This window comes from Notolepis coatsorum (genome assembly GCF_963971535.1).
Source record: "Notolepis coatsorum genome assembly, chromosome: 14".
Classification (NCBI taxonomy): Eukaryota; Metazoa; Chordata; class Actinopteri; order Aulopiformes; family Paralepididae; genus Notolepis; species Notolepis coatsorum.
Window position 1 is genome coordinate 354,998 of NC_140178.1, and position 21,975 is coordinate 376,972.

Sequence of the window (21,975 nt, forward strand, 5' to 3'; positions counted from 1 at the left end):
GTACAGTACAGGATAGGTGGGTGGTGTGGTGCAGTACAGGATAGGTGGGTGGTGTGGTACAGTACAGGATAGGTGGGTGGTGTGGTGCAGTACAGGATAGGTGGGTGGTGTGGTACAGGATAGGTGGGTGGTGTGGTACAGTACAGGATAGGTGGGTGGTGTGGTACAGTACAGGATAGGTGGGTGGTGTGGTACAGTACAGGATAGGTGGGTGGTGTGGTGCAGTACAGGATAGGTGGGTGGTGTGGTACAGTACAGGATAGGTGGGTGGTGTGGTACAGTACAGGATAGGTGGGTGGTGCAGTACAGGATAGGTGGGTGGTGTGGTACAGTACAGGATAGGTGGGTGGTGTGGTACAGTACAGGATAGGTGGGTGGTGTGGTACAGTACAGGATAGGTGGGTGGTGTGGTACAGTACAGGATAGGTGGGTGGTGTGGTGCAGGATAGGTGGGTGGTGTGGTACAGGATAGGTGGGTGGTGTGGTACAGTGCAGGATAGGTGGGTGGTGTGGTACAGGATAGGTGGGTGGTGTGGTACAGGATAGGTGGGTGGTGTGGTACAGGATAGGTGGGTGGTGTGGTACAGGATAGGTGGGTGGTGTGGTACAGGATAGGTGGGTGGTGTGGTACAGGATAGGTGGGTGGTGTGGTACAGGATAGGTGGGTGGTGTGGTACAGTACAGGATAGGTGGGTGGTGTGGTACAGGATAGGTGGGTGGTGTGGTACAGGATAGGTGGGTGGGTGGTGCAGGATAGGTGGGTGGTGTGGTACAGGATAGGTGGGTGGTGTGGTGCAGTACAGGATAGGTGGGTGGTGTGGTACAGGATAGGTGGGTGGTGTGGTGCAGTACAGGATAGGTGGGTGGTGTGGTACAGTACAGGATAGGTGGGTGGTGTGGTGCAGTACAGGATAGGTGGGTGGTGTGGTACAGTACAGGATAGGTGGGTGGTGTGGTACAGTACAGGATAGGTGGGTGGTGTGGTACAGGACAGGATAGGTGGGTGGTGTGGTACAGGATAGGTGGGTGGTGTGGTGCAGTACAGGATAGGTGGGTGGTGTGGTACAGTACAGGATAGGTGGGTGGTGTGGTGCAGTACAGGATAGGTGGGTGGTGTGGTGCAGGATAGGTGGGTGGTGTGGTGCAGGATAGGTGGGTGGTGTGGTACAGTACAGGATAGGTGGGTGGTGTGGTGCAGTACAGGATAGGTGGGTGGTGTGGTACAGTACAGGATAGGTGGGTGGTGTGGTACAGGATAGGTGGGTGGTGTGGTACAGTACAGGATAGGTGGGTGGTGTGGTACAGTACAGGTGGGTGGTGTGGTACAGTGCAGGATAGGTGGGTGGTGTGGTACAGTGCAGGATAGGTGGGTGGTGTGGTACAGTACAGGTGGGTGGTGTGGTACAGGACAGGATAGGTGGGTGGTGTGGTACAGTACAGGATAGGTGGGTGGTGTGGTACAGTACAGGATAGGTGGGTGGTGTGGTACAGTACAGGATAGGTGGGTGGTGTGGTACAGGATAGGTGGGTGGTGTGGTACAGTACAGGATAGGTGGGTGGTGTGGTACAGTACAGGATAGGTGGGTGGTGTGGTGCAGTACAGGATAGGTGGGTGGTGTGGTACAGTACAGGATAGGTGGGTGGTGTGGTACAGTACAGGATAGGTGGGTGGTGTGGTGCAGTACAGGATAGGTGGGTGGTGTGGTACAGTACAGGATAGGTGGGTGGTGTGGTGCAGGATAGGTGGGTGGTGTGGTACAGTACAGGATAGGTGGGTGGTGTGGTGCAATACAGGATAGGTGGGTGGTGTGGTACAGTACAGGATAGGTGGGTGGTGTGGTACAGTACAGGATAGGTGGGTGGTGTGGTACAGTACAGGATAGGTGGGTGGTGTGGTGCAGGATAGGTGGGTGGTGTGGTACAGTACAGGATAGGTGGGTGGTGTGGTACAGTACAGGATAGGTGGGTGGTGTGGTACAGGATAGGTGGGTGGTGTGGTACAGTACAGGATAGGTGGGTGGTGTGGTACAGTACAGGATAGGTGGGTGGTGTGGTACAGTACAGGATAGGTGGGTGGTGTGGTGCAGGATAGGTGGGTGGTGTGGTACAGTACAGGATAGGTGGGTGGTGTGGTGCAGTACAGGATAGGTGGGTGGTGTGGTACAGTACAGGATAGGTGGGTGGTGTGGTGCAGGATAGGTGGGTGGTGTGGTACAGTACAGGATAGGTGGGTGGTGTGGTACAGTACAGGATAGGTGGGTGGTGTGGTACAGTACAGGATAGGTGGGTGGTGTGGTGCAGGATAGGTGGGTGGTGTGGTGCAGTACAGGATAGGTGGGTGGTGTGGTACAGTACAGGATAGGTGGGTGGTGTGGTGCAGGATAGGTGGGTGGTGTGGTACAGTACAGGATAGGTGGGTGGTGTGGTACAGGATAGGTGGGTGGTGTGGTACAGTACAGGTGGGTGGGTGGTGTGGTGCAGTACAGGATAGGTGGGTGGTGTGGTACAGTACAGGTGGGTGGGTGGTGTGGTGCAGTACAGGATAGGTGGGTGGTGTGGTACAGTACAGGTGGGTGGGTGGTGTGGTGCAGGATAGGTGGGTGGTTGGTACAGGATAGGTGGGTGGCGTGGCGTGGCGTGGTTACACCCTACATACCTCTCCCATGCCAGGGTTGTCGGCCTTGTGAGCGTTCAGACGCTGGTAGACCTCGTCAGCTAGTCGAGCGTTCTCCTCCGGCCCCCTGGGAGACGAGAGGGGGATGGAACTTTAGACGGAGCGCGAGAACACAGAGCCATAACTAATAAAGTAACGTGCATTATAAAACCCTGTGGGCTAGTAGTAAACCTGTGGTGTACCTGCGGTAGTGGAGGCTGGGTACTCCTTCAGTGCGTCACAGAGGGTGGGTTAGTTAGTAGTGGTGTACCTGCGGTAGTGGATGGCTGGGTACTCCTTCAGCGTGGCACAGAGGGGGGGTTAGTTAGTAGTGGTGTACCTGCGGTAGCGGATGGCTGGGTACTCCTTCAGCGCGTCACAGAGGGGGGGTTAGTTAGTAGTGGTGTACCTGTGGTAGCGGATGGCTGGGTACTCCTTCAGCGCGTCACAGAGGGGGGGTTAGTGTACCTGCGGTAGCGGATGGCTGGGTACTCCTTCAGCGTGTCACAGAGGGGGGGTTAGTTAGTAGTGGTGTACCTGCGGTAGCGGATGGCTGGGTACTCCTTCAGCGCGTCACAGAGGGGGGGTTAGTTAGTAGTAGTGGTGTACCTGCGGTAGCGGATGGCTGGGTACTCCTTCAGCGTGGCACAGAGGGGGGGTTAGTGTACCTGCGGTAGCGGATGGCTGGGTACTCCTTCAGCGTGTCACAGAGGGTGGCGATCTGCTCCGCCAGCGCCTCCATGTGGCCTTTGTCTGCAGAAGCAGCGGGGCTGTAGAAGGAGTGCATGGAGGTGGGCTTGTCCAATGAGAACACCTGAGAGGGGAGGGACCAATGAGAACACCTGTGAGGGGAGGGACCAAGTTCAGCTTCTCCATTAGGTCAATTTGTTGTTTTGACTGAAGGAAAATTAGAATGAAAAATAGACACAATTTCTCTCATATTTCAGATTGTATTGCCTATATTTATGTCTTTCTAGTATTACCCTGCCCATACCTGTACCTCCCCAATGCTGCTATGATGCCCGAATTGCTATCAATAAAGGAATACCTTATCTTATCCTGGTATTAATAAAGGAATACCTTATCTTATCCTGGTATTAATAAAGGAATACCTTATCTTATAATACCTTATCTTATCCTGGTATTAATAAAGGAATACCTTATCCTGGTATTAATAATGGAATACCTGATCTTATCCTGGTATTGATATCGACCTGACACCAGGCTCAAATAGGGTATAGATCAATAACCCAGACGCCAGAAATCGGATACATGTTGTAATCCATAGCCATGAAGTGCTTTGAGAAGCTAGTAAAGGGCTACATCTGCTCCTCCCTCCCCATCAACATGGACCCCCTGCAATTTGCATACCGCCCCAACAGGTCCACGGAGGACGCCATATCCCATGTGCTGCACACAGCAGCATCACACCTGGACAAGAGGCAGGGGAACTATGTGAGAATGCTATTCATCGACTACAGCTCGGCATTCAATACCATAGTCCCCTCCATACTCATAGCCAAGCTCAGGGACCTGGGCTTGGGCTATGACCTCTGCCAGTGGGTCTTGGACTTCCTGACTGGCAGACCCCAGGTGGTGAGAGCAGGCAACTGCACCTCCTCATCCATCACCCTCAACATAGGGGCCCCCCAGGGCTGTGTTCTGAGTCCCCTCCTCTACTCCCTGTACACACACGACTGTGTGGCTCAGCGGAGTAGCAATACAATCGTCAAATTTGCTGACGACACAGTGGTGGTGGGCCTGATCTCTGCCAACGACGAGAGGGCCTACCTGGAAGAGGTCAAGGTCCTGGCGGGATGGTGCCAGGAAAACAGCCTCTCCCTGAACGTCAGCAAAACAAAGGAGATGATTGTGGACTTCAGGAGGTCGGGGGTCAAGGACTACAGCCCCCTCAGCATCGACGGGGCACCGGTTGAGAGAGTCAACAGCTTCAAGTACCTCGGAGCCTACATATCCGAGGACTTGACATGGACCACACACATTAACAGTGTGGTGAAGAAGGCACGACAACGCCTCTACTTCCTCAGGCGCCTAAGGAAGTTCCAAGTCAGCCAGAAGATCCTTAAGAACTTCTACTCATGTACAATAGAGAGCATCTTGACTGGCAACATCACCTCCTGGTTTGGGAATAGCACTGCAAAAGACCAAAGCAGACTACAAAGAGTGACACGTTCAGCCGAACGCACAATTGGAGGGGGGCTCCCCACCCTCCAGAACATTTACTACAAGCGTTGCAAGGGCAAGGCTAAGAGAATCATTAAAGACTCCAGTCACCCGAACAACTGCCTCTTCGAACTGCTGCGGTCAGGCAAGCGATACAGGAGTCTCAAGGCGAGCACAGAAAGACTCAGAAGTAGCTTCTATCCCCAGGCCATCAGGCTGCTAAACGAACAATGAATGAACACTACACAACAACAACCACCAAACGCACATAGCACACACATCCACACGCACACACCCACTTTAAACAAACACACTGTAGCACCCACTCCACACACTTTATAGCACACACCCACTTTAAACAAACACACTGTAGCACCCACTCCCCACACTTTATATTTATGGATGAAGGATTGCACTACAACTCGTACACCTTACTGTAAATTGTACCTAAAATTGTACCTCATCCCATTTCTGCTTTGCACTAGATAGTACTGTACATTAGTACACTGCATAGTATTGTGTATTGTATATTATATGGTAACTCAGAACATTGTACATATGTCTATACCGAACACTGTGACCTCATTTTCTTCTTCTAAATTCATGCTATATTATGTTATTATGTTATTTGATACTATCTTGTCTAGCACAGTCTCTGGAGCGTAACAGTAAGAAGCATTTTGTATGAAAGTATTCTGTACTTCTGTATGACAACTATTAAAGAACTTGAACTTGAACTTGAACTTAATATGTCAGAAATGGATTACATCTCAAATCTCTTTCCTGTAAAGACCGAACACTAACCAAGTCTAAACTGTTCAGTGACATGGATCGGTACTCTGTATTGGACGATACGATTTAGGCTCAAACCCCACCCTCTTTTCTTGATTCAAGAAAAGGAGGGCGGATTTTGTATCGGCGTGGAAGATTTGTCACAAGTGTATTTGTCACAAGTGTATTTGTCACCCGAGTGTATTTGTCACGAGTGTATTTGTCACGAGTGTATTTGTCACCTGAGTGTATTTGTCACAAGTGTATTTGTCACGAGTGTATTTGTCACCCGAGTGTATTTGTCACGAGTGTATTTGTCACCTGAGTGTATTTGTCACCTGAGTGTATTTGTCACGAGTGTATTTGTCACAAGTGTATTTGTCACCTGAGTGTATTTGTCACCCGAGTGTATTTGTCACGAGTGTATTTGTCACCCGAGTGTATTTGTCACCTGAGTGTATTTGTCACCCGAGTGTATTTGTCACCTGAGTGTATTTGTCACCTGAGTGTATTTGTCACGAGTGTATTTGTCACGAGTGTATTTGTCACGAGTGTGTCTTCCGCACCTGAGACTCGTACGGCAGGAAAGCAACATTGATCTCCTTCAGGGTCTTGATGACTCGGGCCACTCTGGACCTCCCGATCTTAGCAAAGAGACCATCTGGACAAGCTACAAAAGAAAAGAAATAAACATTACATTTGATATGATTTGATTTGATTTGATTACGGATCCCCATTAGCTGGTGCCATGGCAACCAGCTAGTCTTCCTGGGGTCCACACAAAAAAAAAACATACAAAAACAATTATTGCAAAACAGAATTATTAAAAGCCAGTACTCAACATACAATACACAATGAAACTAACAATTAAGATGGCTAAAATTACATGCAAGCAAAGAAACAGAAAACAAAAAAACAAAAAACAAAATACAGTGTTAAATACAATTTAAGATAGTTTTTAAAATTGAATATTTTTAAGAATTGCTTTTAGAATGCTCATCAATGTTACTAAAACATCAATTTCACCATACCTTTAAAAAAAAACACACAAAGTAATCAGAAGAAGTTTTGGATAACATGGCTGCAGCTACACTCATGCATGACATATATTAATTTCCTTCCGGATTATGGCTCCTTTGAGTTTCTTTTTGAAACTGTCCTTGTTTTCCGTCCGTATGATATGTAATGGGATCCTATTCCAGTATGTTATGGCTCTATACATTGCAGTTTTCTTTAGAGCGTTGGTTCTAGGCAGAGGTAGGGTGAAGCGACTACTTGAAGCATGTCTGGTATTATGGTCATGTCTATCATTGGTGGATAAAGCATAGAATACAATTGAGTGGGTTTACCCAAGGTACAAATGTTCTTTAAAAACCTAATCCAACTGCGTGCTAGTCTCTCCTCCACCCTCATCCACGACAGTCTAGCATGCATTCCCTCCACACTATTCCTTATAGAGCAGTGAAGAGTGAGTCGGGCAGCTCTATTTTGAGTGAGCTGGAGTTTACTAAGCTCTTGCTTTGACACGCTAGACCAAATTGCTGGGCAGTAGTCAAGTTGGGACAAGACTAAAGATTGTACTACCATTTTAATTGTTGTATTCGTTAGGAGGTAGGCATTTATTCTTATTATGGAGATGTTTCTACTCATCCTGGTAACCATGTTATTAATCTGGGTAGACCAAAGTAGTGCCTCGTCAATAGTTACACCCAACAATTTGGCCTCCTTCACTTGTTCAATACCAGCGTCTTGTAATGAGAGACTCAGTCTATGCTCCGACCTTAAGGCATATTTAGAGCCGAGTATAAGACATTTTGTTTTTGCTACATTTAATTTTAGTCTGTTTTCAGTTATCCAATTCGAAATCATAAATAATTCACTCTGAAGTATCTTATTCACTTGTTCTGTGCTCTCAGCGGATGCATATATAGTTGTATCATCAGCATTAATCGCTGTACCTGCACTTTCCAATACATAAGGCATATCATTTACAAATATAGAGTAAAGGAGGGGTCCAAGACAACTTCCTTGGGGAATACCACACTGGAGTGTTACCATATTTGACATGGAACCATTAAATATAACACATTGTTGTCTATTAGACAAGTAGCTTCTCATCCATTCCATGGCAGTGTCTTCAAACCCATGTGTGTAATTTCAATAATAATAGGTCATGATCTACGATGTCAAAAGCCGCACTGAAATTCAAGAGCACTGTGTGGTACAGGATAGGTGGGTGGTGTGGTACAGTACAGGATAGGTGGGTGGTGTGGTACAGTACAGGATAAGTGGGTGGTGTGGTACAGTACAGGATAGGTGGGTGGTGTGGTGCAGGATAGGTGGGTGGTGTGGTACAGTACAGGATAGGTGGGTGGTGTGGTGCAGTACAGGATAGGTGGGTGGTGTGGTACAGTACAGGATAGGTGGGTGGTGTGGTGCAGGATAGGTGGGTGGTGTGGTACAGTACAGGATAGGTGGGTGGTGTGGTACAGTACAGGATAGGTGGGTGGTGTGGTACAGTACAGGATAGGTGGGTGGTGTGGTGCAGTACAGGATAGGTGGGTGGTGTGGTGCAGTACAGGATAGGTGGGTGGTGTGGTGCAGTACAGGATAGGTGGGTGGTGTGGTGCAGGATAGGTGGGTGGTGTGGTGTGGTACAGGATAGGTGGGTGGTGTGGTGCAGGATAGGTGGGTGGGTGGTGTGGTGCAGTACAGGATAGGTGGGTGGTGTGGTGTGGTGCAGGATAGGTGGGTGGTGTGGTGTGGTACAGGATAGGTGGGTGGTGTGGTGCAGGATAGGTGGGTGGGTGGTGTGGTGCAGTACAGGATAGGTGGGTGGTGTGGTGTGGTGCAGGATAGGTGGGTGGTGTGGTGTGGTACAGGATAGGTGGGTGGGTACCCACAACTAACTTCCTATCGATCAGCTGTAGCCAGCTATCTGTAAGAGATGTTAAAGCAGTTCCTGTAGAGTATCCTAATTTGTATGCATGCTGGAAATCAGAATTAATGTTGTTTTCGTTGAAATACTTTTGAATCTGCTTGAACACAATTCCTTCCAATAACTTACCTATTACTGGTAAAATACTAATGGGCCTACTGTTTTTAAATTTAATAAATTTTTTTATAAATATGCTCCAACTAAATCCTCAATTTGAATAAAGTGATTCATCTGATTAAATGATTTAATTTTTTTTTTATTAAATCAACTTTTTTTTTTTATCCACCTTTTCTCCCATTTTCTATATTTTTCTCCCATCCCAATTTCGTATCATCCAATTCAACCCTCCCCTGTCACGAACGCTGTTTCTTGCCTCCCACAAGCCGGCTGCAATGTGGACTAAGTCATACATAGCACAAGTCCCCTCCAGTACTTGAGGTAACAGCAGTCGCATCTTTTCACCTGCGCAGCTCGATCTCTCAGTGGCGAGGAGTAACGCGTGGGAGGCTCACGCTGCCCCCGACACTTCCTGATTCTACTGCGCAGGCGCACCAACCGACCTGTAGGAGTCGCTATCCACAACGCCCGATCCCCACCCATCAGTTTCCCACCCCCTAATACGGCCAATGTGTATTAGTACGGACGGCCAGCTAAACTGAAAGCAATGTGGAGCGCTGGGCTCGAACAGGCAAGCCCAGCGTCTCCGGCATTCGTGGCGAGCGCCTTGCCCACTACGCCACGTAGCCGCCCATTAAATCAACTTTCTTTAATGAATATAACTAATCAGTTTTAATACTATAATATTAGTGTAGCTTAATCTTTATCTGCAACTGTGAAGAAAACCCCCATTGGTTTATGAATGAATAGACACATAAAATATATATCTAAAAAAAAAACTTTAAAATTCGAATGTTGATTTAGAATTCGAATGCCAACGTATGAATGAATGAAAACTTTATTTAACAGATTGCAGAATGGGTACAATACAGTACGGCTCAATACATACAATTGTTAAGGGGATGCAGACCTGAGAAAGACGTTTGTCTTGTTTCCATCAGGGTCCCCCATTTTCAATTCATATAGACATTTATGACATACACAACATACATGACATTTATGGCATAGGGACATATAGGTATTTAGTACTGATACATTTGTGACATAACCGGTATTCAAATATACAGTACTGTTACCCCTAGATCCTGACAGAGTATATACATATGATGGGGAGGGGACTGTACATTAGGAGGGGGTGGGTGGGTGGGAGAGAAATATACATACGGCGGGGAGGGAATATATACATGCGGTAACGAACGAAGGTCCGAACGTTCGGGCTCAGCCCTAGTGCTGCATAAATAAAACTGTATACTAGGTAGTTGCATGTGAATATAAATTAATTAATATTTAATAATCTTACTGTCAGTGAAGAAGATATGAGCTGCTTTGTACGTGAAGGCCGTCTCTTTGAAGTCCTGGATCAGAGCGTCGACAGACTGAGGATTCAAGTAAGAGTTCAAAGGATTAGGAGCAAAGGTGCTGTAAGTGGTATTTATTTTGTTAAAATAAGTGTTAAATAGCTCTACATTCTGACAGGCATCACTGATACAGTGTCTGGTCAGTAACATGGGTCTCTCAGTCCCTCCACTCTGCAGTAAACACTGTCATCACTGATATAGAGTGTCTGGTCAGTAACATGGGTCTCTCAAGTCCCTCCACTCTGCAGTAAACAGCCATCACTGATACAGTGTCTGGTCAGTAACATGGGTCTCTCAGTCCCTCCACTCTGCAGTAAACAGCCATCACTGATATAGAGTGTCTGGTCAGTAACATGGGTCTCCCAGTCCCTCCACTCTGCAGTAAACAGTCATCACTGATATAGAGTGTCTGGTCAGTAACATGGGTCTCCCAGTCCCTCCACTCTGCAGTAAACAGTCATCACTGATATATAGTGTCTGGTCAGTAACATGGGTCTCCCAGTCCCTCCACTCTGCAGTAAACAGTCATCACTGATATAGTGTCTGGTCAGTAACATGAGTCTCCCAGTCCCTCCACTCTGCAGTAAACAGTCATCACTGATACAGTGTCTGGTCAGTAACATGGGTCTCTCAGTCCCTCCACTATGCAGTAAACAGTCATCACTGATATAGAGTGTCTGGTCAGTAACATGGGTCTCCCAGTCCCTCCACTCTGCAGTAAACAGCCATCACTGATATAGAGTGTCTGGTAGAGCTGCCGCGGTATCGGTATTACCGCGGTATCGCTGTTACATCATGCCCACCGCAGCGTTGGGCTGAATACCGGCATCACCACTGTTTTTTTATTATATTATTATTACGCTCTCGTTGGGCTTGCGGCTCTGCAGATATACCCTAATTCTCTGTCGAGATTCCAAGCGACCCTATTGGGTACCAGAAAAGTCACATGAAACACTGCAGACCACTGATTGGTCAGAAGAGATACGCGTCACATGCTGGAGCATCTTGCAGTGCTTTTACTTCCTGAATCTCAGCCATGAGCCATTGATCAGAGCTCACAGTCACAACACAGCTAATAGTACGTTAGCTCCCACCGGAGACCGGAGTGGATTACCGACGCCGTCGCTCCTCGGGGAATGAGGCATAATGATTTTACTGCAACGAAATGTTATAATAAAAGCCCTTCGTTCTATACACTTGTCTGATTGAAAACTTTATTAACAGACCGCAGAATGGGTACAACTCGGCACGCTCTGAGCAAAGAAAGGAACTTAGATATTAATTGAGTAACGCTTGCCTTGCTATGGTCCGGTAAATACGAACGTGTAACTATACTAACGTTAATGCCACAAATCGAATGCCTTTGTAATCATAAGTAGTAACGTTATAATAATAAGAAGAAGAAAGGGTCGGGGGGGTAACCGGCGGGCGCGCCGCTACCACCCCTGCTCGCAACACCGAGGGGAGACTTCGTATCCATGTTTCACTTTTAATAACGAATGTGTGCATGCCGAATCCCAAACAATATTCATGCTGCAAAGTCATCCTCTAAAGATAGACATTTAGACTAGAGGCAGGCTATATGCTATAAAGAGTAGACTACAAAAAAAATGCATTCAAACTTTTTTTTTTTTTGTGTGTGTGCGGTAATAACCGCGGCGGTAGGAAATATTTTGCAAATTTGTGCGGTAAGGAAAACATCAATACAGCGGCAGCTCTAGTGTCTGGTCAGTAACATGGGTCTCCCAGTCCCTCCACTCTACAGTAAACAGCCATCACTGATATAGAGTGTCTGGTCAGTAACATGGGTCTCCCAGTCCCTCCACTCTGCAGTAAACAGTCATCACTGATACAGAGTGTCTGGTCAGTAACATGGGTCTCCCAGTCCCTCCACTCTGCAGTAAACAGTCATCACTGATACAGAGTGTCTGGTCAGTAACATGGGTCTCCCAGTCCCTCCACTCTGCAGTAAACAGTCATCACTGATACAGAGTGTCTGGTCAGTAACATGGGTCTCCCAGTCCCTCCACTCTGCAGTAAACAGCCATCACTGATACAGAGTGTCTGGTCAGTAACATGGGTCTCCCAGTCCCTCCACTCTGCAGTAAACAGCCATCACTGATATAGAGTGTCTGGTCAGTAACATGGGTCTCATGTAACGACCAGGACTCACCCTCACCGGGTTTCCCACCCACTGACTCTGCCAATTGTGTTAGTATGGACGGTCGGCCAAGCCGGAAGCACCACAGACCACTTATTTTAACACGTAGACACTTATTCTAACATGTAGACCACTTATTCTAACATGTAGACCACTTATTTTAACACGTAGACTACTTATTCTAACATGTAGACCACTTATTCTAACATGTAGACCACTTATTCTAACACGTAGACCACTTATTTTAACAAAATAAACCACTTACAGCCCAGTCAGACTGTGGCGTAATGAAGGGAGGTGTGGACTCTTACCTTCTCCACGGGGAGATCAGAGAGATCTCTTACCTTCTCCACGGGGAGATCAGATAGATGTCTTACCTTCTCCACGGGGGAGATCAGATAGATGGCCTCCAGGCTGGAGATGGGCTCTCTGCGTTTATTGATGTCCTCCACAACTGAGGGGGGGGGGGGGGGGGGGATGTACCAGTAGTTAAATCAGACCAGTCCGACTCACTTCCTCATAACAGTGTTTGAGTCAAAAACACGTGGTCAGGAAAGGCACCTCACACCATAACAGAGCTGCCAAATCGCTGCTTTAATCAGCCCCTTTCCTGACTGTGATGCACCGAGTGAATCCACAGTCACTTGCTCCTCAATAGCAAACCAACCTAGGTTTACCATGAAGGACTGGTCCTACCCAAACCGTTCATTATACAAGCATCACAGAGACATGTCAAAGGTCCTCACAGCAGCACGAGGGTTTCGGACAGAGATACGGGATGGTTTGAAAGCTCTGCGCTGCTAATAAACATTTTAAATAATTTTTGTAAACATCACAGAGGCAGCGTTCCATTAAAATGGCTTCGTCTCTTCTTCTGCATGTGTGACATCATGCCTGGTGCGCCCAGCATGCAACGCTGCCTTGTGATGTTGACCAGTTTAATTTTTTTTTTAAATGTTTATTAGCAGCGCAGAGCTTTCAAACCATCCCGTATCTCTGTCCGAACCCCTCGTGCTGCTGTGAGGACCTTTGACATGTCTCTGTGATACTTGTATAACGGAAGGTTGGGGCAGAACCAGTCCTTCAGTGCATCACAGTCACGAAAGGGGCTATGCTTTAATATACTTCCTCATACGCTTACCATAATGGTTTCACTTGCTTCATTCAAATTAAAGTGGACATTTTAATTGTATGCGTATACAACTCCGGTGGTGAAGCTTTGATTTCCTAAGAATCACACAGATAATACCGTCTTAGGGATGGAATGGTAATCGGTTTTGCTATATAATTGTTCACAAGTAAAATCCCTCTTTTTACTTATTTCAGGAAATCTTGCCAATTCAAATTTGCTTACTGCACTGGTAGATTATTGTACTTGTTTCAAGCTCATATATTTGCTTAAAACTAGCTTATTTTTTGTCAGACCATTTTTGATACCTGGAAATGTATGTTGTGTTTACTGCAGAGTGGAGAGACCCATGTTACTGACCAGACACTCTATATCAGTGATGACTGTTTACTGCAGAGTGGAGGGACTGGGAGACCCATGTTACTGACCAGACACTCTATATCAGTGATGGCTGTTTACTGCAGAGTGGAGGGACTGGGAGACCCATGTTACTGACCAGACACTCTATATCAGTGATGACTGTTTACTGCGGAGTGGAGGGACTGGGAGACCCATGTTACTGACCAGACACTCTATATCAGTGATGACTGTTTACTGCAGAGTGGAGGGACTGGGAGACCCATGTTACTGACCAGACACTGTATCAGTGATGGCTGTTTACTGCAGAGTGGAGGGACTGAGAGACCCATGTTACTGACCAGACACTATCAGTGATGGCTGTTTACTGCAGAGTGGAGGGACTGGGAGACCCATGTTACTGACCAGACACTATATATCAGTGATGGCTGTTTACTGCAGAGCAGGAGGGACTGAGAGACCCGTGTTACTGACCAGACACTCTATATCAGTGATGACTGTTTACTGCAGAGTGGAGGGACTGGGAGACCCATGTTACTGACCAGACACTATATATCAGTGATGGCTGTTTACTGCAGAGTGGAGGGACTGAGAGACCCATGTTACTGACCAGACACTATATATCAGTGATGGCTGTTTACTGCAGAGTGGAGGGACTGGGAGACCCATGTTACTGACCAGACACTATATATCAGTGATGGCTGTTTACTGCAGAGTGGAGGGACTGGGAGACCCATGTTACTGACCAGACACTATATATCAGTGATGGCTGTTTACTGCAGAGTGGAGGGACTGGGAGACCCATGTTACTGACCAGACACTCTATATCAGTGATGGCTGTTTACTGCAGAGTGGAGGGACTGTGAGACCCATGTTACTGACCAGACACTCTATATCAGTGATGTCTGTTTACTGCAGAGTGGAGGGACTGGGAGACACATGTTACTGACCAGACACTCTATATCAGTGATGACTGTTTACTGCAGAGTGGAGGGACTGGGAGACCCATGTTACTGACCAGACACTCTATATCAGTGATGTCTGTTTACTGCAGAGTGGAGGGACTGAGAGACCCATGTTACTGACCAGACACTCTATATCAGTGATGTCTGTTTACTGCAGAGTGGAGGGACTGAGAGACCCATGTTACTGACCAGACACTATATCAGTGATGACTGTTTACTGCAGAGTGGAGGGACTGGGAGACCCATGTTACTGACCAGACACTATATCAGTGATGACTGTTTACTGCAGAGTGGAGGGACTGAGAGACCCATGTTACTGACCAGACACTCTGTATCAGTGATGACTGTTTACTGCAGAGTGGAGGGACTGAGAGACCCATGTTACTGACCAGATACTCTATATAGCTGTCAAAATGTAGAGCTATTATTTTAACATGTAGAGTTTTTATATATATATACTACTTACAGCTCCTGTATACGTTATTAGTAGCCTACTACTACTTTTTCAGCACATTTAACAATGCAGGGAAAACCAAGACGACTTCGGTCACCATTCGGCTAATCGCGATATCATCCCTCTACTGGTCACGCCCTCTGACCCCTGATGTAGACCCTCCCCCTCTGTACCATGATGTAGACCCTCCCCCTCTGTACCATGATGTAGCCCCTCCCCCTCTGTACCATGATGTAGCCCCTTCCCCTCTGTACCATGATGTAGCCCCTCCCCCTCTGTACCATGATGTAGCCCCTCCTCTACTTACTGGTCACGCCCTCTGACCCCTGATGTAGACCCTCCTCTACTTACTGGTCACGCCCTCTGACCCCTGATGTAGCCCCTCCTCTACTTACTGGTCACGCCCTCTGCCATGATGTCGGACATCTTGCAGCAGGACGACAGGATGCGCATGCTGGTGTGGTCCACGATGAGGACCTGAAGGAACACAGGAGCCAGAGGTTCAGAGCAGCTCCACATCAGGACATCAGGAAAATCATACTTTAGGGAAACAACCACCGTTTACCTTCCATTCTCCCTCCTTCTTCACACTCTTGATGACACCGTTCAGGATCTCTGAGGAGACACAGAGACACATGTTGTGTGGACAAAGTAACGTGCAGAGTCCATAATATATATATCTCTATGCATAGTCTGTTCCCAGGACAGGAAGGCCCTCCAGAGAGTGGTGCGCGACGCAGAGCGTACCACGGGTATTGCACTACCACCCCTGCAGGACTTATATAACAGGAGGTGCAAATCCAGAGCCTGCAGGATAATGAAGGACCCTCACCACCCCAACAACAGACCCTCACCACCCCAACAACAGACCCTCACCACCCCAACAACAGACCCTCACCACCCCAACAACAGACCCCCACCCCCCCAACAACAGACCCTCATCACCCCAACAACAGACCCTCACCACCCCAACAACAGACCCTCACCACCCCAACAACAGACCCCCACCACCCCAACAACAGCCTGTTCAAGCTGCTGCGGTCAGGCAAGCGCCTCCGTATACACACAGCGAGAACAGAGAGACTCGGGCTCAGCTTCTTCCCCCAGGCCAGCAGAACACTGATCTCTCCACACACAAGCACATCCTCAATTACACTCTCTCACACAAATACACTACAAAAAGGTCACTTTAAAAAACTGATCTGTATATTTGTATACATTACTCATTGCCTTATTCTTAAGCTTAGCATTGTATTTTATTCTTATTGCTTTTTTATCATGTCTACTCTATTTTATTATTCCATTTTTTTTTTTTTATCTTTGCACAATCGAGGCGGACATGGCCGCCTACATGTCACTGCATGTCTCATGTCTGCATGGGACAAATACAACTCTTGAATATCTATGCATATTCCATATCTCTCTGCATATTCCATATCTCTATGCATAGAACATATCTCTGCATAGAACATATCTCTATGCATTAGGGGCGTAACGATGCATCGATTAATCAATTCTAATGAGACGATTCAACTGCATCTTGAAAATGTTAGAATCGATTATAATCTAAATTAATCGAAATACATTTTCTTTAATGTTTTTTTTTATTTTTGTATCCACTTTTTCTCCCCATCCCATCCCAATTTTCATATACCAATTCTCCCCTCCCCTGTCTTGAACGTTGCTAGACTATGCCTCCCACAGGTCGGTTGTAGTGAGGATAGAAGCCTTGCATCACGTGTCCCCTCCGGTACACGAGGAGGCATCCTGTCGCATCTTTTCACCTGAACAGTGCGTTCTCTCAGTGGCGAGGAGTAACGCGTGGGAGGGACACGCTGCCCCCGTTGCTTCCCGTTTCCGCCGCACCGGCGTCACCAAAGCGACCTGTAGGAGTCGCTGTCCACAACGTCAAATCCCCACCCACCAGCTTTCCCACCCCCTAACACTGCCTGTTGCGTTAGTATGAACGACCGGCCAGCCGGTAGCAACGCCGAGAGCTGGGCGAGCGCCTTGCCCACTGCGCCACTTAGCCGCCCTAATGTTGTTTTTTGTGTGTATTGTTTTTATTGACCTATAGTCCATTCATGCTGAGTGAATCAGTTCCCCCAGCCACATTAATAGTGTATTAAAACATTTTTGGGGAATTAGAAAATTTATCGAATCGTGGTCAAATGAAGAGATTTCATGATGCATTGAATCGTTGCCTGAATAATCATAATCGAAATTAATCGTTGTGAGGTCGCATCGTTACACGTCCCTACTATGCAGAGAACATATCTCTATATCTCTGTGCAACGTAGGGCTGACCTTCGAAGCTTTTTTTGGCAATCAAAGCTTCGGGGCCGAGCTTCGATTTTAATTCGAAGCGTCGAAAAAAAATAAAAAAAAATAATTTTTTTTTTAATATTTTTTTTTTAATATTTTTTTTTTATTTAATTTTTTTTTTATCTTATGTTGTGGGACTTGTACAGCACTTTCGTAAACGTTGTTGTTTTTAAATGTGCTCTATAAATAAAGTGGGTTGGATTAATTAATTAAGTAGCCCCTTTCGTGACTGACGCATCCAACAAGGTTTCACTCGGCTGTGTGATTTAATTCAAGGTGGATCGCTGTTATCGTTTGAACAACTTCAGATTTCATGGGAACTACCAATCCCCCAAATCAAGAGTGTTTAAGATGAATGAAGTAAGATTTTGATTATTTGAAATATGGCCTGTGTAGACTAAACTATGCACAGAATTATGTCAGTCTACAAGGTCCGGATTCTACATGGTCCGGCAATGTAGACCTTGTAGACTCCACTACAGACCAATTATCAGTGAATGTTCATGCATTTTTAAGAAGGGCAACTTCCACAAAAAAACAAAGAACTCACCAAAACATCTCAGTAGCACCTTATCTAAATGTTATATTTCATATATGGAGATTCATATTTATTTATGTATTGCATGCATTTCTACATTTTATTTCCTATTTTGTTTATTCATCCCAGTATCTTTCTTTCTTATGTGTGGAATTCTACAAGGTGCGCGCACACACACACACACCTACACACACACTTACATTTAGTCATTTAGCTGACGCTTTTATCCAAAGCGACTTACAAGTTCTGTACGACAAGACAGCAAGAAGGGTACAACTCTATCAGCTGAGTAACAATGTTCATCAAAGTGTTGCGTGTTACAGTGTAGGTTAGTTTATTAGGACAAGTGCATGACAGTAAGGTTAGTCACGGTTAGATTTTTTTTTTTTTTTTTTTATCATTTCAGATAATGGTTGAAGAAGTGAGTCTTTAGTCGACGGCGAAAGATTGGACGGGATTCGGCTGTCCTAACTGGGATGGGTAGTTCACACACACACACAAATCGAAGTAAAAAAAAAAAATTGAAAAGAATTTGAATTTGAATTTTTTTTTTTTTTTAAACTTCGATTTTTTTTTAATGTTCGAAGCTTGTGCCATCGAATCGAACGTTCGAAGCTTCGAAGCATTTAAGACAGCCCTAGTGCAGCGTGCACACATCGTCAAGCACCAGCTGGCCAATCACAGAGCACCATCTGACCATATATCACCATCTCCATCTGACCATAGAGCACCTGCTGACCATAGAGCACCATCTGACCATAGAGCACCATCTGACCATAGAGCTCCATCTGACCATAGAGCACCATCTGACCATAGAGCACCATCTGACCATAGAGCACCATCTGACCATAGAGCTGCTGACCATAGAGCACCATCTGACCATAGAGCTCCATCTGACCATAGAGCACCATCTGACCATAGAGCACCATCTGACCATAGAGCACCATCTGACCATAGAGCTCCATCTGACCATAGAGCTCCATCTGACCATAGAGCTCCATCTGACCATAGAGCTCCATCTGACCATAGAGCACCATCTGACCATAGAGCACCATCTCCATCTGACCATAGAGCTCCATCTGACCATAGAGCTCCATCTGACCATAGAGCACCATCTGACCATAGAGCACCATCTGACCATAGAGCTCCATCTGACCATAGAGCACCATCTCCATCTGACCATAGAGCACCATCTGACCATAGAGCACCATCTGACCATAGAGCTCCATCTGACCATAGAGCTCCATCTGACCATAAAGCTCCATCTGACCATAGAGCACCATCTCCATCTGACCATAGAGCTCCATCTGACCATAGAGCTCCATCTGACCATAGAGCTCCATCTGACCATAGAGCTCCATCTGACCATAGAGCTCCATCTGACCATAGAGCACCATCTGACCATAGAGCACCATCTGACCATAGAGCTCCATCTGACCATAGAGCTCCATCTGACTATAGAGCTCCATCTGACCATAGAGCACCATCTGACCATAGAGCTCCATCTGACCATAGAGCACCATCTGACCATAGAGCTCCATCTGACCATAGAGCTCCATCTGACCATAGAGCTCCATCTGACCATAGAGCACCATCTGACCATAGATCACCATCTGACCATAGAGTTCCATCTGACCATAGAGCACCATCTGACCATAGAGCTGCTGACCATAGAGCACCATCTGACCATAGAGCTCCATCTGACCATAGAGCACCATCTGACCATAGAGCTGCTGACCATAGAGCACCATCTGACCATAGAGCACCATCTGACCATAGAGCACCATCTCCATCTGACCAAAGAGCACCATCTGACCATAGAGCACCATCTCCATCTGACCATAGAGCTCCATCTGACCATAGAGCACCATCTGGCCAGTCCGCGTGTAACTGTTCCGCAACAGTAAGTGACTTCCGGGGTAGGCCTGATTGGCCCCAACAGGCACGTGACGCGGCAAACTCAGGACGCGCACCGAGGCTGCTGAGAGCTGTCGCGCGGAAATAGGCTGTCTATTGCCATTCTCTAACACAAACTCTAACCTTAACCAGCTCCTTAACAGCGCCTAAACTTAACCGTTCTAACCTTAACCAACTCCGAAACAATGCCTAACCTTAACCTTAACCATGCCTAACCTTAACCATAGAAAGAATATTGCCATGCTCTAAGACAAACTCTAACCTTAACCAGCTCCTTAACAGCGCCTAAACTTAACCGTTCTAACCTTAACCAACTCCGAAACAATGCCTAACCTTAACCTTAACCTTGCCTAACCTTAACCAGCGAAAGAATACACGTTAAAAAAAAAATCACGTTAAAAAAAAAAGATTTGATGGGATTCGAACTCACCAACAACGGACCGCAGGATCGCAGGACCGCTGCTCTGCCAGGTGAGCTGAAGCGCCGATTGAAAGTCATGGCGTATTTGGACGGTTACGTAATTCCGCAAGCTCTGCCGCTCGGCTCCGCGGAGCGTGCCGCGCGGCAGAGAAAGTTGCGCGTCACATGCCTGTCGGGGCCAATCAGGCCTACCCCGGAAGTCACTTACTGTTGCGGATAAGCTATAAGCGGCCAGTCCTGCCACACGACAGAAGGTTAACCCTTTACTATCACACAACCAACTGCGATGCTCCATCATTAGCTCCGCGATAGTAGAGGGCTGACCTTCTGTATTGTCACAGTGAAAGGGTTAACCGGCTGTCGTGTGGCAGTGAAAGGGTTAAGAATGAAACATCTATTAATTGTACAAATCGGCAACAAGCATTGATTGATTGATTGATATTATACTCATTGATATACGACCAGTAATTCAAAAATGGACAGCAGCTTATATTCTTTCAAGACATGTCAACACCTACTCAAGCTTCTGTGTGCTGAAGATAAGAGTCAAGTTACCACATCATGACACACACACACCACACACACACCACACACACACACCACACACACACCACACACACACACCACACACACACCACACACACACACACGCACACGGACGTTTCCCAAGTGTCACAAGAAAAGCAATAATACTGGATATGAGTTACATTTGATGACTGAACGGAAACTATGACATTCTACCCCCCCCCCCCCACACACACCTGACCGACGTGAGTCACACACACACACACACACACACACACACACACAGTAGCAGAGAGAGACAGTCCATGACGTCAGGGTCACTGGCTGATGGAGACTACATTAATACATTAATACACATTTGAAGTAGTTGAAAAGCAAATACAAGTTATAATCCGTGTGTGTTACAAACCAATAAATAATATCACCGTATTATGTGAAACCTCACGATATTGTGAAAAACAACAGTCTGTACCGTAACGTTAGCAAAGCTAGGTCACATTAAAGATACAGTCTAACGGCATCATTAATAATAAATAATGGAAGATTAGCTGTCTAATAGGGATATGTTATAATATCTAATAGGGTTATGTTATATTAATATCCAATTAATGTAAATCAACGTCGTTGCCCACCAGCTGGGCAACAGGTCACTAGTTCACTCCGTCCAACAGTTAGACACACGCCGTGGCAATAAACCACCATCATTCATATGAATAACAATAAGATTTTTGTATGTTTTTGATAATTGTATGTATTGAGCTGTACTGTACTGTACCCATTCTGCAATCTGTTAATAAACTTTTCAATCAATCAGATGCATTTATTAAATAAATAAACAATACCGTTGATCTGTACCGTCAGCGTCTGAACCCGAACCCTGCCTCTCATTAAACACTCTTGTTGTTGTGAAAGCACACTGTGTGGATAATATAATAATAACTTACTCTCTCCCACCACCGCCTTCAGCCCGCTCGGTGCCATCTGGATATAATATAGAATATATATAATATTAATATCTTCTTGTTGATCTGAGGTCCTGCCGCAGCTTCTCACTTCCTGGTTGATGGGTTTCCTCCTCTGCGCGCGCAGCTTTTGAAAACGATTCACGAGCCCCCCCTGCGTCTACTTCCGGTATTGCACGTTTGTTGTATTAATGTGCAAA

At 46.4% G+C, this 21,975-nt stretch overlaps 1 protein-coding gene across 2 annotated transcripts in view; it reads right to left on the minus strand.

Moving 5' to 3' along the window:
- stxbp2 (syntaxin binding protein 2) overlaps positions 1-21,881 on the minus strand; it is a 72,581-nt gene extending 50,700 nt beyond the window's left edge. For both annotated transcript variants that reach the window (XM_084329923.1, XM_084329922.1), the window contains exons 1-8: positions 21,758-21,881; positions 15,653-15,702; positions 15,483-15,564; positions 12,560-12,636; positions 9,964-10,039; positions 6,175-6,278; positions 3,322-3,467; positions 2,657-2,741 (exon numbers count right to left, since the gene is read on the minus strand). In XM_084329923.1, coding sequence (XP_084186049.1) covers positions 2,657-2,741; positions 3,322-3,467; positions 6,175-6,278; positions 9,964-10,039; positions 12,560-12,636; positions 15,483-15,564; positions 15,653-15,702; positions 21,758-21,794 — 657 coding nt within the window. In that variant the 5' untranslated portion in view covers positions 21,795-21,881. The remainder of the gene's footprint in view (positions 1-2,656; positions 2,742-3,321; positions 3,468-6,174; positions 6,279-9,963; positions 10,040-12,559; positions 12,637-15,482; positions 15,565-15,652; positions 15,703-21,757) is intronic.
- Positions 21,882-21,975: the final 94 nt, after the last annotated feature.